Source organism: Carassius auratus, unplaced genomic scaffold (assembly GCF_003368295.1).
Source record: "Carassius auratus strain Wakin unplaced genomic scaffold, ASM336829v1 scaf_tig00214820, whole genome shotgun sequence".
NCBI lineage: Eukaryota > Metazoa > Chordata > Actinopteri > Cypriniformes > Cyprinidae > Carassius > Carassius auratus.
In genome coordinates this window covers 1-17,627 of record NW_020527814.1, presented here as the reverse complement: position 1 = coordinate 17,627, position 17,627 = coordinate 1, and the positions used below count along the sequence as shown (strand labels likewise).

At 37.6% G+C, this 17,627-nt stretch overlaps 1 protein-coding gene across 1 annotated transcript in view; it reads left to right on the top strand.

Annotated features, from left to right (window-relative positions):
• Nucleotides 1-9,767, top strand: part of LOC113092984 (glutamate receptor ionotropic, delta-1-like) — a 160,237-nt gene extending 150,470 nt beyond the window's left edge. Inside the window, exons 4-5 of the mRNA XM_026258786.1 lie at nt 5,518-5,723; nt 9,723-9,767. Of these exons, the coding sequence (XP_026114571.1) occupies nt 5,518-5,723; nt 9,723-9,767 (251 nt within the window). The remainder of the gene's footprint in view (nt 1-5,517; nt 5,724-9,722) is intronic.
• The last annotated feature ends 7,860 nt before the right edge of the window (nt 9,768-17,627 follow it).

Below are 17,627 nucleotides of genomic sequence, written 5' to 3'. Positions count from 1 at the left end.
TCAAACACCGCATTGTTGTCGCCTCTCAGTGCATCTCTCAGAAATCAGAGCGTTGCAAGAGTAATTTTACCTATAATAATACATCATAGCTACACGTTATATTATTTATATATATTTAAAAGGCAAATATTTAAAGCGTAGGCTACGATATGATACGAATGAATGGAATAAGCACAGCGCGCTCACCAATCAAACAGCCGCGCTGCGCGTCTCAGTCTGTCAAAAACCAAATCAGTTCTCTCTCAAGAGTAGGCTAATAATCAGCTTAGATACGGATACATTGTCTACTTGTCCTACATGTTTGCATCTTTACCTTTTGCTGGTTTGCGCGGCACACGCACATTTGTTTAGTGAAGTTCATTAACATTAAGACTCGCTCAAAGTGTTCTGCTTAATGCAAATGTGTGCATTGAATGGATTCAGTCGTGTTCAAATAATCACTAAACGTTTGTCATGACTCTCTACTTGCATGATAAATATTATTTTAGAAATTAATAATTATTTCAGTTTAACACGACATAGGCCTACTTGTTCAGTGATAACTACGAAAAAAAATATAAAAAGTCATAACAGTCTTACCAAGTAGGCTAACTGTACGATGTTGTATCCGAATGCAGATAGGAAAAATTTTGTGATTGTTACAGATACAAATACTGGCTGTTACATGAAAATGTAAATATGTAATGTCATAATTATAAAGTTTTTAAAATTTACATTTGTAATTGTTGCATAAGGCTATACATTAATATGCGTTTATTGATTAAAAAATATATATATATTTAATGTGTATTCATTTACAATAGCATGAACCACGAGTATAGCCGAGTAACTCAAGCATTTTTTATTAAAAAAATCCACTAGTAGAAATCAGTAGTCTTGCAACCCCTATACTGTACAACAATAATTTAGTTTTTCGTTATTGTAAAGGATACGTTTAAGGCTATCTAGGTGTAGACGTAAATAAAACACAATCTAACAGGTAGAAAATTAAATTAGAAACATCTAAACTTTTCAGATCGCAGTAAGTGCACCGCTGCTCATGCACATCCTTTCCCGGAACAATACTGAAAGCTAAGATGGAGAAACAGATGATCATAGTTGTACAAGGATAGCCATTTTTTAAATGAATCTATTAGCAGAGCTACTGCAAGGGATGTTTAGTGCTGGAAATCCATTTATTCTTTGCTGAAACTTCTGCGTCATCATGAAGAGCGGGTCATGGTTGCCCAGCAACAGCAGACGCCACTGAAGCGCAAACGCAGATTACAGAGTGCTTTGGAAAAAAGGAGAGCGGCGCGCCTAGCGTTTTCCACACGTTTTCAGTCGCGACATCATGCAAATGTGTTTTTGTTTTGAAGGAGAAATTTTTTATTTTATTTTTTTGCTGGACTCGGTCGAGACCAACTAGAAGACTTGGCGAGTCCAATGGCCAAGTCCGAGACAATTCCGAGTGCAAATGCAACGAGTCTGAGACAAGTCCAAGACGACAGAAAAATGTCTCGAGTCCGGACTCGAGTCCAAGACCGGTGTTCTGTCGATTTGTCCTACGCTGTCAGATTTTCCTACCTCCCACCAAAACAGTGGGTAGTACAATTCCACCGGACTCGAGTACTACAGCCAGGGGCGTCGCTAGGCCCTTTTTAGGGGGGCTTCAGCCTAAAAATTATTTGATTAATTAATTAGTGATCGCTTCAATCCCCTTTAAAATCTCATTTGAGACGGTGGCAAGCTGCATCAAGTTCCGGCTCCTCCCCTTATCTGAGTCTGCATGGATTCAGCGCGTTTTTCAATCCACAGGGGCACCGAGCAGAGCGAACATCAGATAGTACAAGGTGTGTGTGTGTGTGTGCGTGTGCGTGTGTGTGTGTGCGTGTGGTGTGTGTGTTCTCGCATCCAATACCAGTACGTCTTCGCTGCGTTCACTTTCAGCCTTTATCACAGTGTGACAGATTTTTTTTTTCTTCCAACAAAAATGAAGCGATTAACACCCATGAAAACATACTTTAGAAAACGATCATGATTTATTTTAATTTACTTTTTGAAATTGAAAACATATTATTGTGTATTTCGGCATTACATTATGCAGAAATGCAAAATAAATTATTAATGACACACATCATTGTCTGAAAGTACTAAATGGCACAGAGAGAGAAACAGCATGTGGAGTTATTTTGTTTTCTATTATTAAACATAATTTTGTATTAAGTTATAATTAATCATTAGTGTATCATGATACATATATTAGAGTAAGAGTAGGCTAAAGGGATCTGTGATTTTTTTTTATTTTTTTAAGTAATTGATTTATAGAAGTGGCAAATTGATAATGATGTTATTTTTAATAAATATAAATATATATAGAACAGATTAAACATATTGCCAATAGACAATTACATTAATACATGTTTTGTCTATATTCTTAATGAATATTAGCTGGTTAGTTAAATGATTTGAAATGAAATAAATGTTCAGGGGCTGACTTGATGTATAAACAACGGTATTGTTGATTATAAAGGCTAAAAAGCTAAAAATTAATAATAATAATAATAAAAATAAAATATAATAATTTATATTTCATTGTAGATGGATATACAAGATTTTTTTTGTCGTGCGGGAGTAGGTCTGCAAATGAGCAACAGTCAGGTGAGAATAGAACAGACAGCCTCACACACACACACACAATACCACTGTGTTCCCAAGATTCATTACAGTCATTGAACCCTTATGTTGTTTTAATTTTCTGCCAATTTCCACGTACATTTCATAAGAAAAAGCAGTGGTATCATCAAAGGATAAACATGAATGTCCTAATACTGAATCAGGAAGTCTTTATTGTAAAAAAAAAAAAAAAGAAAAAAAAAATCTACATTCCCAATTCAGAATTTTCCAGTGACTGGTCACATGTAAAAAACTGTATTAGTTTTTTTTTACAGTGTTGTATATGGCTCAGTCAGTACTCCTACTCCCATATATGAAATACAGGGAATACAATGGAATAGTGGATTGCAATAAGGTTAGTAGTATACAACCCTACCCTAATAGTAAAATAATATTTTTTAATCATACCCTTATTGGGGGCTGAGCCACCCTAAAATCAAAATCTTAGAATCGCCCCTGACTACAGCCCTACTAATAGCACCAAGGCTATATCTGGCTTTACGTTCTCCATTGTGCTCTGTTAATGAAGCAAGCATGCTTTAGTCCTTCTCTTAAATGGTCAAATTAAAATGAATGTGTGCTACTACTCACTACTAGTGAATATCTGCTGTTTAAGAAGTCTTCACAATTTCTATAGATTGTATTATCACACTATGATCACATCTCTTTAGGCAGAGAAGATATTAAATCTGTTCACTAATTAATTTTAATGTATTACATGTTCTTGCATCGAGAAAGCAAATTTCTTGTTCTTTTATTATAATTTGTATGTAATATTTTTATTATATATTATTACTTTAAAATGTTATACCTAATATAACATATTTTGTATATTGTATATTTATATATTTTTCATACATTATTTGTCATGTTTTCCTTGTACTTTTGGCATGTGTTAAAATTCTAATATGCTCAAAGATGATCTGCAGGCATTTGGATTCAGAAAAATAACGGTTTTATAACAACGATATAAAAATAAATAAATAAATAAATAATGCTAGCTTACTAAGATTACAGCCAATTATACTGAAAGGGTTTTCATTAGCGTGTTGAAAACCCACTTGCATTTCATTTCTTTGCAAGTGCTCAAATGAGACTTTTTCAAATGTAGTTGTTTTGAGAGCACACTGGGGCAAGTGTGGGGCAAGTAATCTATTTTGATGGTCAGTTGTCATGGAAACAGTTTGTAGCTTGTAGCAAACCACACTGCACAGAGGGTGAGTTATGATAAAGTATATCAAGCACACACTCACGTGTGCGCACAAAAAATATGGTGTTTGATCATTCTTGATGCCTGTTTAGCTTTCCTGTGCTGCAATATAACCCTGTAAACTAGATTGTGTGGTCCTGAAGCAAAATATATAATAATAATAATAATAATTATAATAATAAATTAGGGGAAATTAACAAGCTAACTCAAGATAAAAGAAAATACAACCCATAATACAAATATGGATTAATTGGTCAGTCGTACACCTGTTGTTGTTCATACATTTAGGATATCTTCCACTTCTGTTGTCAGCTATTGTCATGCAGTTAATGGCAATATCAATACATTTCTGTTACTTTTATAAGGACATCTGTAATTATTTTTGTATGTTAATTTTGGTCCTGTGTTGGAATGTGACTTGATGTACTCTGTAAAATCTAAAGCTGAAACTGTACACTCTATTGAGTATATTTGGTATAAAATACACTTCTCAACTGTTAAAGTAGTGTGTCCTATATAGCATTAATGGAGGTAGTATGAATGTAATTTCAGATGTACCACATCTGCCATCTTATACATAACTTCTAGTGTCAGTTGTGTTGCTTCACTGCCATTCACAAATCCTGTCCCGTGGCCTTATGGGATAGTAAGTGTCCATTGACTATGAATGTGGAATACTTTTCAGCTACTATATAGTATGAAAGTAGGTATATTTGGAGACAGTATGAATCTTGAAGCAAAGCTAGTTGAGAACGACCAGTTGATAATGAAAAACCGTTTCAGATTTGTTTGCAAAGTAGATAAAGCTGCTGTTAACACCCTGATATCTACAGATTGGCTAAACATTTTCTGCTCCTCATAATGCTTTTTATCAGACTATTTTACTTTCTTATTTTGAAAGGTTCTTGAAATAATTCTGTTTCCTCTGCTTTGTAGTTTTTTTTCTTAGCTCTTCACAACATTTTTTGACTGCTTCAATGTAATGCTACAAAAATGTATATACACCTCAAAGTGAAGTCCATAAATGCACACAGTTAAGTTGATGTTTATGATTGGTCTTATATAGCAAATTAGAGCTTGAAGCCTCATTCTCACCTCTTGACACTTTCAATCGATGGTTCTTGTGTCATTTCAGCAAGTAGATGGTTAGAAAGCTTCATGCCAGACGATTATGCCATCAAAAAGCCACTTCAGTAGACTCAACATGACGTGACTTGACAGTCATGATATGCAAAGGAGCAGGAAAACAGGATTCTTTGTTCTAAACTCCTCAAATCTCCAGAGCAAGGAACAGAGAATTTTGAAAGTTAAATGGATAGTTGATTTAATAAAAACTATATAAAAAAATCTCTCATCATTTGCTCACTCTTATGTTGTTCCAAACCTGTATGACCTTCTTTCTTCCTGTGGAACAAAATGAGATATTTTCATAGATCCTACTATCCCTTTCAACATAATTTCCCTCGATGAAATGTACAATTAGATCGGACATTATTTTCTCTGGAAACCTTTGATCTCAGTTCAAATATTTAGTCTATATTTGATCTATTTTCATCTTTCTTCTCATCTTAAATACAGTTTTAGCTCTCTTCACATGAGTCTTGGTTTTTAACCATCACCTTTTGCTTTCTCTCATGCTCTGTCTCTTTCAGATGTGCGGGGACTGCGTGGGTTTCTGGACCAGGCTTCTCGAATAGGTTTGGATGTGTCTCTACAGCAGGTTGACCGGAATGTGACCAAGGTGTTTTCCACTCTGTTCAGCACAATGAGAATGGAGGAGCTGAACCGTTACCGGGACACTCTCAGAAGGGCCATCCTGCTGCTCAGTCCTCGCACTGCCCAGGTCTTCATACACCAGGTAGGTGTTATTGCAACAGCAATTCGGAAGCGATATGTGCATAGGTGGGGAGACGCAGTGATGCTGTTATGTACCAATGTCTATATGTTAAATATTATAACATATATAGGAAATATAGTGTTTGTGTGTTTTAGAGTATTTCTGCCATACTTTGGGGACTTGGTCAGAAGCAAAAACAGTTCATGAAGGTTGTATTTAGGAATTAATAATGTCTATTGTTTTCTAGAAATAAAATCAATGTGTTTTTAATATAAATCAATTAAATACATTTTATATTCATTTTATATTAATTATAGTCTTAATTCTAATCTACAATACTATTTTTTGCAATAATATATGAATTTTATTAATTCTATATTACAACCTTGATATAATATATCATAAAATATATCATATAAATATATATATATATATATATATATATATATATATATATATAGATCTTATAGTTAGTCTCTTAGGGATAGGGTTTGCTTTAGTTAATCAATAAAACAGTAGAAGTCTACAGAAATTCCTATATTTTGTGTTGTATGGAATAGTGTTGTTCAGTAATAAAAAGTAATTTTTGAATGAAGCTTTCACTAGAGAGGCACATGACTGTTGTGCCAAATGGGCTGGAAAATAACTAAAGTGGCTCATCCTGTGCATTGCATTCTGGTTAGCTGTAATCTCAGCAAAATTATCTGAACAGTTTGCGATTGAAGGAGTAGAGAATCGAGTTTAAATTGGTGTGTTTAAATCATTTGTTAAAGCAGCGACTGTGGTCACATTTGGAAGGTTGTTGGTTTGAATCCTGATAGGGATGTGAGGGATAACAATTAAGTATCAGGAGGTCATGTATATCTAAATCCCTCACACTGCTTTGGTCACTGATGTGTGACCCTCAAGCAAGAGATTTAACAGTGTCTCTTCCAGCTATTACAGTCCCAAACTTCTGGAGCCTTTACAGGATGCTTTTGCCAACCAACATACTCATTTTATTCAAAATTCTTAATATAAAAGTGTTAAGAGAGGGTTGAAAACTGCTCATGCTTGTGAACGTGAGAATCATGCATTACTCATACACTGCAGTGCTCCTTTCTGTTTTACAATTCTCCAGTTCATCTGTGTCTGGCCTCTTGGACATTCCCCTGTCGATTTGGGAACATTTTAAAATCTTACAATTGCTTTTTGTTATTATGTTTTAGACTAACTATTTAACTAATATTATTTATTTATTTATTGGTGGATTTATTGCACAATCAGCTTAAAGCAGCATCAAAAACGGAGAATGCATTGGAAATAAATTATTTATTTTAATAATGATTTATAAATTATAAATATATTTAGAAAATATAATAATAAATTATTTAAAAAATATTATTTATCATTAATTTTTTCCATATTCCACTATGTTCTTCCCTAAACTTAGATGAGGGATTGCACTCAATCAATATAGCGCGTGGCACCACTATTTAGCTTAGTACCGATCATTCCTTAGGATCCAAATAGGGATAAATTTAGAAGCTACCAAACACTTCCATGTTTTCCCTATTTAAAAAAGTGAAAGTGACATGACATTCAGCCAAGTATGGTGACCCATACTCAGAATTTGTGCTCTGCATTTAAAGGTGCTGTAGGGAACTTTTGTAAAAAAATATTTTGTACATATTTATTAAACCTGTCATTATGTCCTGACAGTAGAATATGAGACAGATAATCAGTGAAAAAAAATCAAGCTCATCTGGCTCCTCCCAGTGATCCTATTGCCATTTGCAGAAACTCCATCGCTCCCGGTAAAAATAACCAATCAGAGCTGCGGTCCGTAACTTTGTTTGTGTTCAAAATGTAGAAAAATGTATATAATAAGCGAGTACACCATGAATCCATTTTCCAAACCGTGTTTTTGGCTTGTCCTGAATCACTAGGGTATACCTATAATAAGTCTTTATATTCTGACTATTTTAGATTGCTTCGGGGGTACCGCAGCGGAGTAACCCAGTACCTTTGTGATTCTTCATAGACATAAACAGAGAGAAGGAGTTCCGGCTACGATGTTCTCCCGAAAGACGCAAGCAGTTCTGTTTATTAACCGCTAGAGCGTCAAAAGTTCCCTACCGCAGCTTTAAAGCTGCAGTCAAGCTGTTAATAAACAGAACTTGTCCCCATGTACATACTATGTACATATTATAGTAAATACAATAACTATGTAATAACTAGGTACTAACCCTGAACCTACCCCTAAACCTAACCCTACCCATGTAGTTACCTTACTCTCTAACCATTAGGCCACGACTTCCCTTCAAATGATTAAAGACGGTTACATGAGTAGTGACACAAGTAACTATGGTGACACAAAACAAAACTGTGGCGATTTCCTAATCAGATAAAAATGATAACTATAATGTATGGCAGAAGAGCACTTTGCAGGACTTCGACCTCGGTGCAGTAATATCATCACTCCTGAAAACTCCCCCTCTCCCTCTCCTTCTCTCTCTAACGTCTGTCAATACAACCAACATGAGGAGTTTTCAGGAATGATATTACTGTGCCGAGGTTGAATACTCTTTTTAGCAATAATATATGGATTTTATTAATTATATATTACAACATTGATCTAATATATCAAATAATTAATTATTTATTTTTCTAAATCCTATATCTACTATCATAGGCTTAGGGTTTTCTTTAGTTAATTAATAAAACAGTCTACAGAAATTCCTATCTTAGGGCTCTAATCCACTTCATCCAACACTGTTTTGTCCTCTGTTTTCATCTGTGAGCATGCTCTTGATATATGTATTTTACTATTTTGTTAAAAGTTAAAAAAGTGACACTTTTATTCTACTCTTGCTGATTATTTGGTCACCCATAAAAATACAATATAATAAATATGAAACATATGAACATATGTTCTATGAAAAATAAAACATATATAAAAAGAAAAGTGTTCATGACTGGTTTTCCAGTGCCTTCACCCCTAAGCATAAAAGTGAACTCTGCCTATTCTCAAAAACCAAACCAATTCTCTCTCAAGATTAGGCTAATTGTCAAATTAGATACAAAAACATTTTCTACTTGGCCTACATGTTTGCATCTTTATCTTTTGCTGGTTTGCGTGGCACACACACATTTGTTTAGTGAAGTTTAAAAAAAAGACTCACTTAAAGAGTTCTACGAAATGAAAATGTCCGTATTGAATAAATTCAGTAGTGTTCAAATGATCACTTAACATTTGTCATGACATCTCTCTACTTGCATGATTAATATATTTTTAGAAATTAATAATTATTTTAGTTTAACATGACATACTTGTTCAGTGATAAATATATATAAAAAAAGATAGTCATAATGGTCTTATCAAGTAACTGTACAACATTCCAGATGGTGTGTACATATAGTGTGTCTGTCATGCTATTTTTTTTTTTTTACAGAAAAATACTTTCTTGGTGACTATAAGAGACTTCATTCAAAAATATGTAATAAAATAAATAAAATCATTCCAGCCCTAAACTTTTGAATGGTAGTATAAAAATAACTATGTGAAAACAATAGCAGACTTTGTTTTTATATATCACCCCTATATAAAAACCATTGGTTCTGTGAGATGTCCTCATTAATATAGTGAAACCGACATGTATGTGCTTGGACTGAGATTCTGAAGCCAGTTTGGATAGCGTTTTCCTTGCTGTTCTGCTGTTTAGCAGTGTGACAGCTGAGAGATAGAGTTCTCTAGGGCTGCAAAGCGTCCTGGGAGTTCTCTGCTATAGCCTAAAAAGTTTAAATTGAACTCTGAGCAGTCGAGGGAATGAGTTTACCATGTCATCTTTCTCTTGCTCTAAGCCCTGTGGGCAGTAATTCACTCTTATCTGAATAACCTTGTCTGTTAAGGGAAGTCTTGTATATGTGTGTATTTCCTCAGTGATTTGCTGCTCTGAGACACAGTCAGATAAACAGCTGGGTTCAGAGAGACGCTGTCTGTGTTTTTAGGGAGATTCTCCATGCTCTGATTCTTCCAAGGCTCTCTATGTCATTGCCCAAGCCATTGCCACTGCTGTCCATTAGGCTGAGTGTGTTGGCCTGTTAGGATATGCAGGTGGAAAATAGCAAGGACACAAGGCACATCCATCCAGTACCTATAGTTTGTTAGGCATCCACTTGTGGAAACATGGTACTGAGCCCAAGCACAAACTGTCTGGGAATTAATGAATGAATGAATGAATGGATCAAAAAAAATCACAAGAGATGCATCTGATGTCCAAAAATCAAGCCCGTTAGCCGAATGACTCTGGCTCTCCATATTACAGTACACCGTTTCTGACTGAACAGTGAATATCTTTTTTTTTTTTTTTCGCCTTATTTTTAGGGGGTATCAGTAAGGCTTGATGGAAGTTATCACTGAAATGAGCTGGCAACAAGATAGAGATGAAAAATGCTGAAAAATATGTTGTTGTTTGACATTGTCATCCAAAACAAAGTCAGCCGCTGGCCTGAGGGCAATTCTTCTCACATGCTGCTGAACAGGGTCTACTGCTCCACTACATTAGATACCTGCATCATATGACAGTTTTTGCAAAGGTGAGCTTTCAGAGTGCAGTGATTTTTAGCAGTGCTTGCTAATTCAAGCTTAACTTAGCTAATTTTGACAGACCTCTTACTCAAAGTGTTTAATTCTGATGTGTAACTCATGCTGGGACATTTTTACTATGAACATGAATGATACTTCAAATTAGAGCTGCTTGTTTATGATAAAAATATCATAATCATGATTACTTTGGCTAATATTGTAATATGATTTAACACGATTAGGAACATATAAAAAATGTATCACCATTTATTTTTTTCGTTTTTTTGATAGTGATATATATTTATATAAAGTAAAGAACACCAACCACACACCAGCTTATTGGTATAGGGGAGGAAACCAAACAATATATACGAGGATGATAAGGAGGCCATGATGATGGACAGAGGCCATGGGGAAATTTGGCCAGGTTGCACCCCTACTCTTGCTAAAGGACATCCTGAAATTATTTATGAACACATAAGGACCTGACAGAACAGGTGTCAGGTCCTTGTTTTAATATCTCGTCTGAAGGATGTTGCTTTTTGACAGTATAATGTCCCCATCACTATAATGGGCCACTGGGATCCAAAAAGGCCCACAGAAGCTTCTGCTGGCCTTACGAGCATCACTTTCAGCAGTGACCTATGTAACACCAATGAGCGGATGGTATTCAACCATCTGTTCCAGATAAATGAATCCTGACCCCTTTGACACATTCTACACTCAAAGACCAGAACGTGAGTTAAAGAAAAAACAAGGACCTTCTTTTACAACCCTCTTACAACATAACTCACCACCCTGGGCGCCAGCACGACGGCAACGTCCTGGCGTGGATGAGAGTTATAACACCTCGGAGACTATCCAGAGATGCGATATCGAACTTCAAAAGGGAAGACAAACACCCCCGCCTTTCGATCGCACATTCCAGCGCAAAAAGACGCACACACCTTCACAAACAGGCACAAGCAATTTTGCTAGCCCATGGACCTTTTTACTAAAACTACCTCTAAATGTATTTTAATATCTCCCTTTTCGTGCTCAAATGTATGTATGCGGCATAATGGAATATATGAATGTTACTGTGTGTTTAATGCAAACTTTATATGCATTTAGTTAAGAATAACTAAATATCAATGTATACTTGATGGATAAAACTATAGTTCTTGGTGTCTGTATAATCGTAAAAACACGACTGTAACGAATCTTGATAGCAAACTACAAAAAGATGCATTGTTTCAGAGGAACGATCTTGCTTAAGAAAAATGTTTAATTTTGTCATCGCCATAAATTAGACCAGTGGGCGGAGATCAGCAAACAAAGAAGATTTTTCCCGCCTCAGTTTGTTTACACTTCATTGGATCATACTCAAAATTAGGCGTGAACCTAGGTTCACGTAAAAGCTCGGGGAAACCGATGTTCTGGGCATTCCGCCAGAGAGAAAAGAGGATTCCCAGCTTTGCAACCGGACTTCAAGAAGTTCTCCGTTTATTCTTCTTTACCTTTCGTTTCATTCTAGTTTTTCTTTATTGTCTGCTGATATTTGACTTCGTTCAATTGCCTTCACTAGCCAAACAAACTTAAGTCTAGTCATCTTTTGGCAAAGTTTACCTTCGCGTTAACCATCGAGCTCGCGCATCATCTGCTCTGGAAAGAACCACGCTGAGGCCGCACAGACCGGACAATTTGAGCGCAGCTACGCACAAGAGCCAGATCAAAGCAAGTACTTTCTTATATCGCAACTAAAATTGCTGTTTAAGGTTGTCTAGGCTATTCCATGTTTGTGAAATCATCCAATGACTTGGGGTCTCTTGCAAAGTTAACTGTTTGAAATTGCCACGCTGAGATTGATTTTCACTTTCACTTTCTCTCCCTCTCTCTCTCTCTCTCTTTATCTCTATCTCTCATTTATCTCATTATTATTCTTGTTCATTTACCTTGTTTAAATTGTATTTTCGTTTTGCTATATACTCATATTTACTCCGTGTGAATTGTAGTTATGTACTCTTTAGTCTGTTTTTATTAAATCCTATAATTTGCTTGAATTGAATTGTTTTATTGCTCATTGAGATCGAAGTCCCTGAATCGTGTGATCTACGCTACGAGCTTTGTTTTATATGAATTAATTTTCAGTAATCTTAGTAGTACAGACACAGAAAATATTGTTTTTTCCTGATCAGAAGATTAATATTTCTTGGAGTTTGTAAGAAGGGTATTTTTATTGAATTTTGATAAGGAAGTCTAGCTTCCAGTTCGCTGGACGAACAGATTGTCTAGAGTAACTTAAATTAATTCTAGTAAAGGTTACCTTTAAATGATTAAATATTCCCTCTTTGGGTAATTTAATATTTGTAAGCAATAAGCACGTTATATTCATAGACTCATGAATATTCACTTAATTTGAGTTAATTATTCCCCAGAAAGTGATTGTTGCTACATTAAATGGTGGAGTTAAATTTGGCAGCGTTCAAACTTTGTTTTTGTGAGCAATATTCATTTTCATTTTCATGAGCATTTTTGGATGTTAATATTATGTATGCGCATTTTTGAATTGTGAGTTAAGTCGCGCTTTGAGCGAACTCATTTGGCACAAAGGCAACTGTTCAGCACAGCAGCCTAACAGTTTCTAAAAATACCTATAGTCACTGTTATTTTAATAAAAATAAACTGCAGTAAATGTTAAAAGTCTCCTGTCAAGAGAAGACCAACATTTTCATATGAATAATTAAAAGATGAAGAAATCTTTTATTAATTGTAATATGTAAATCTGAACCTGAGCGATGTTCCTCTGATTCAGTTAAAAAGGCCTTGCATATTAAGTATCGTTATTGAATTTCGTGGTGAGCCACAGTGATATTCAAAATTTAAACGATAAAAACTCCTGGTCTAAATTGGCTTAGCTACCCGATTTTAAACCTAAAACATTTAAATCATAAGTGCTGTTTTGTTAAATGTTTATGGGAGGTAAAACAGATGGACAAAATCTGTTATTAACAGTCTTGTGTTGGTTAGAGAAAAGCTCCGGCCTCACGCGCTGTTTAATTTAGCACCTCAAGGGTCATAAAACCTTTGTCTGTTTGTGAGTTGCGATTTTGATGCAGAGAATCAGCGCTGATGAGCGCACAGAGATTAGATCATAGTGTAACTGACTGTCATTCCGCTATTTAAACACCAGAGGGAATTTTAGACGTTTCAAGTTGCCCTGTCTTCTGATTCCAGCTTGCATGAGTGCCATCTCTGGCCGTTTCAGATAAGGCTCTCGAATTACTAACCTCTATTTCTCTCTGTGATTTATTGAATTAGCTGTCTAAATTATCAATAATTATTTGCATTAACAGCTTTGCTCGTGCGAATATTATTTCAGCATTAGACAATTTTTGCCTGTTTTTGTTCACATTTACTTTGAATTTGGTTCAAACATGATTTGAATTAGAATTTAATTGTTTAATAGTGCAAATTAAGTGTCTCAGCCCAACCACTGATTAACCCATTTAGAAGGGAGCAAGCCATCTAGTGGCAGTAACCTGTTAAGTCAGTTCACAGCTTGCATCTCTCTGATCTCTTTCTTTTCGGTTCTGTTTTGAATTGCTTCATCTACTTTTACCCTTTCTGATTAATTTCATAATTATTAATGATACATTACTGTTATCGTTGGGTATTATAGGGCATTTATTCCGATTTTTCCAATTAATTCTTCTCACCTGCTTATTTTTAAATTTAGATTTAAACCAGTTTTGAATTTTTTAATTTGAATTAAGTTTTCTGCCCACCAGGTTAAGCCACAGAGAGTGAATACGCCCCTTTGTGGTGAAAACCAGCTTCTTCTTCTCCCGTGCTCATTCCTGTCTTTTGTTATTTATTTTATATTATTATTATTTTTATTTTTTTTATTATTATTATTATTATTTTTTTTTTTTTTATTTTTTTTTTTCCTCTTTAATTTTTTTTATTATTAATTTTTATTATTATTATTTTTTTTTTTTTTATAGTTTTATTCAACTTTTTATTTTATTTTATTCTATATAGCCCTTTTTGTTGTTTATCTTCCTCTCTCTTTTTGCTTAGATTATTTTGATAATTACCATCATTATCATAAGCTTTTGTTTTTGTTTTATCATCATTAGGTAAAGCTGTTTACCTCTCATTTCTACATATATATTTACTCAGTTGATGATTAAACAAACCAAACCTTAATTCACTTTAAGCTTCCTTTGTTCATCCTTGTGTATTTGATTGTAGAACTCCTTTGGTGATAGGACAGTCATCTCAGGTTTCCAGTGAGCAAGGGGGCCAACCGGCGTTGCCAACACTGGCCGTGAGTGAAACTCGGTCCCTCTTATCTCTGTTCGTTTTGCGCCACGCAGTGGAAGACATCAGCAATTTGGCACTCCAACGGTGATCAATCAGTCCAGCTGACACACGACGCAATCTCTGGGACCAGTACCTAAAACCGGGGGCTAAATCGGGGCCCACTTTCTTTTCTAAAGAGAGGGTTCTGGGGAACAGCCCAATTTTGTAGTGCTGTCTGGCGGTTGACATCTTGGTGTTGCCGGTTGTGTTAAAAGTCACAAGCTGTTTGAGAGGGCGCAACGTCAGAGTAACGGAGGGCCAGGGACACTGCGGTTGAGTGTTTGGGAGCGCCAGGGAGGCTGACCGTGCCGCTGGATTCCACCAGGTGAACCAAAAGTGATAAAACCTATCCACTTATTATAAGGCGCAGAATATTAGATATTCCCCCCTGATATTTATGTTAAGTGTTTGGTCCATTTTCCTCTGTAAGCCACACCCTTTTCCTAGGTCTCTTACTCCCCTAGCCGCACGTGCTGTAGGCCCCTAGCAGAAACTCTTGTGAAAAACAGCAGGCTTAATTTTTTTTTATTCTCTACCTAACACTTCTAGCGTTCTTATTCATTCCATTTCATTGCAGACCAATTTATTTGGTGTTTTGTTTTCACGGTGCTCTTTCCTATCTTCACCTTTTTGCATGCTGTTGTGATTCTGTTTCTTGCAGTTCACCGAGAGACCCCAAGGAGAGCTAAGTAGTAGAGCGACAACCGAGCAGCCCGGTGTCAACCAGGTGACCCACGAGGCTATCCCCTGTCAAGTCTCTATTTTGGCCGACCCTAATTGGACCCGCCTCCCTGTCTAACTGTCTGCATCAGTTAGCCAAAATTCTTAGAGACGGCATAGCCGTACGATAGCTCGTTAACCAGAGAACGAACTTGCATTGGCCTCTTTGTGTGTGTGTTTGTGCTTCTCTTGTCCGCAGTGAGCCAAGATGTCGGCGTGCATCCAGTCCCGCAGTCCCTTGGGATCAGCTAGCGACATGGCTGGAGACGATGACGACCTCCTTCCTGCCAAAGGACACCAGTGACCTGCAGCACTTGAGCCAGGGACAACTGGATACTGAGATGGACCAGCTGATGGCGAACGATCCGACGCAGAGTTACACCCACAAAGAACTTGCGCCAGGATCACAGGGACCCTAGCTCACCTCCTCATCGCCCAGGCAAGGATCAGCGAAAGGAGCAACCACGACTTGGAGCAGGAAGCCGCGGCTCTGAGACTTCGAGTGGAGGAAGCCCTACAGCATCAGCCCACACCCAGAGTCGTCTAGATAAGCTACTTCTCGAGACCCAAGACCAGCACGAGAAAGAGAACGCTACAGATCCAGAACTACAGAAAGAAGTGGAAAGACTTCAAAATGCCCTGGAGAATCTTCGTCTGGACACAGACCAAAGAGAACATTTGGAGAGAGAAAACCCGAGAGAGACTCGAGGCAAAGCTCCGACAAGGTGACACTCTCCTTGAAAGGGCTGAAATCGAACTGAAAGAAAGAGATGCTAAAGTGAAGGCCTATGAAAATCACCTGGAAATGGCCCGAGCTGAAATCCACGACCTTACACAGCGTAAAGACTCTCTAATAGATGAACTTGACATGGTTCACAGAGAACTGAAACATTCTTATAGCCTGCAACGTGAACAGAAAGAGGAAACACACTCCACAGAGTTTCCCCTGGCCAGTGAACCCCAGCGTGTCAGCCAAGAACTTCGAGCTGGAAAAGGGGGTGAAAGCCTGCTTTTTCAAAATGTCACCAGCCAGCCTCCACGAACCCCTGTCAGCAGTGGGGGAAGGAAAACCCTTCCAGAAAGTCCGGGTCACCAGCCACGGACACATAACTCCAAAAGAACTGGACAAGCTGGCTAGAAACATCCCTACGTTCAACCCAGATCCTGCAGGAGGCCACGACATTCACGCTTATTTACAAGATATTAGACTTTCACTTGCAAACTGTCACCAACGTAACCACTTGGGACAAATTGTACCTGCTCAGAATTACGTCCAGTCGTGAGGTACGCAGTTTCTTAGACCGTCAACCAGAGACTGTCAAAATGGACTACCACAACTGCGAAAAGCTTTGGTGCGTGAATTCTCTGATCCAGAATCAGACCAAGGGCTAGTAACCGCAATGGACCTCAAGCAAGGTCGACTTGAAACCCACCTAATTTCTACAACCGACTGCGACGTGCCTACTTCGGAGCAAGGAATGAACCAGCATGGAGGAAGACGTCAACTTCCGAACTTTGTTTCTGCAACCTCCATCCTACTGTCAGCCACCAATTTGGGAGTGTTAGCGTGCCCGCGTAGCATGTCAACGCAACAGTTACGTGATTTAGCACATAAGGCTACACCAAACAAAAGACTGTGTCAGAAAAGACTGTAAAACACCCCAACTATTTGCTCTGTCTCTGAGTCCCATTCAGAGTTGACCCTAGAGGGGCGCCCAACAGCACCCCCATGTTATAACACCCATCAACCGAGAGTCAAGACCGTTCCAAGCCAGCAGAGGGCAGCGGGGTCGCGGTGGTGGTGCCCCGTCCGAAGCACCAGAACGACCGCTCTGGAATATCCTGGGACCGGCCTCGCCCCTCCCATAACCAAAAGGGGGGGGCCACCTGGGAAGCCGGCCGGCGACCCAGAACTAGCCAACCTCCAGCCTCCAGAACACCAAGCCCAGGGAGGCGGGAAGGGGGAAACCTCTCGACGTGATGCTTGGAAACTCAAGGCTGAGCCCACATCTAAAAAGGAAAGTGCAGCCACATCCGAAGCTGCAGAACTTCTGAGAATACTGAGAGAGTTCCTTCAACAGAACTCACAAGGAGGACAAGAAGGATAAACCAGAACACCGCATGACTAAACCTTATGCCTGAAACCAGCACCACTCCCAACGTCTCCACAACTGAACCAAGCACACAGAACACTGTTTGTCAACCACGAACTATTGAACTAGCTGTTGCCTCATCAAACAATAGCAACACCACTCAGTCCAGCTGACGTCTGCACCTCCTGACCAAAAAGC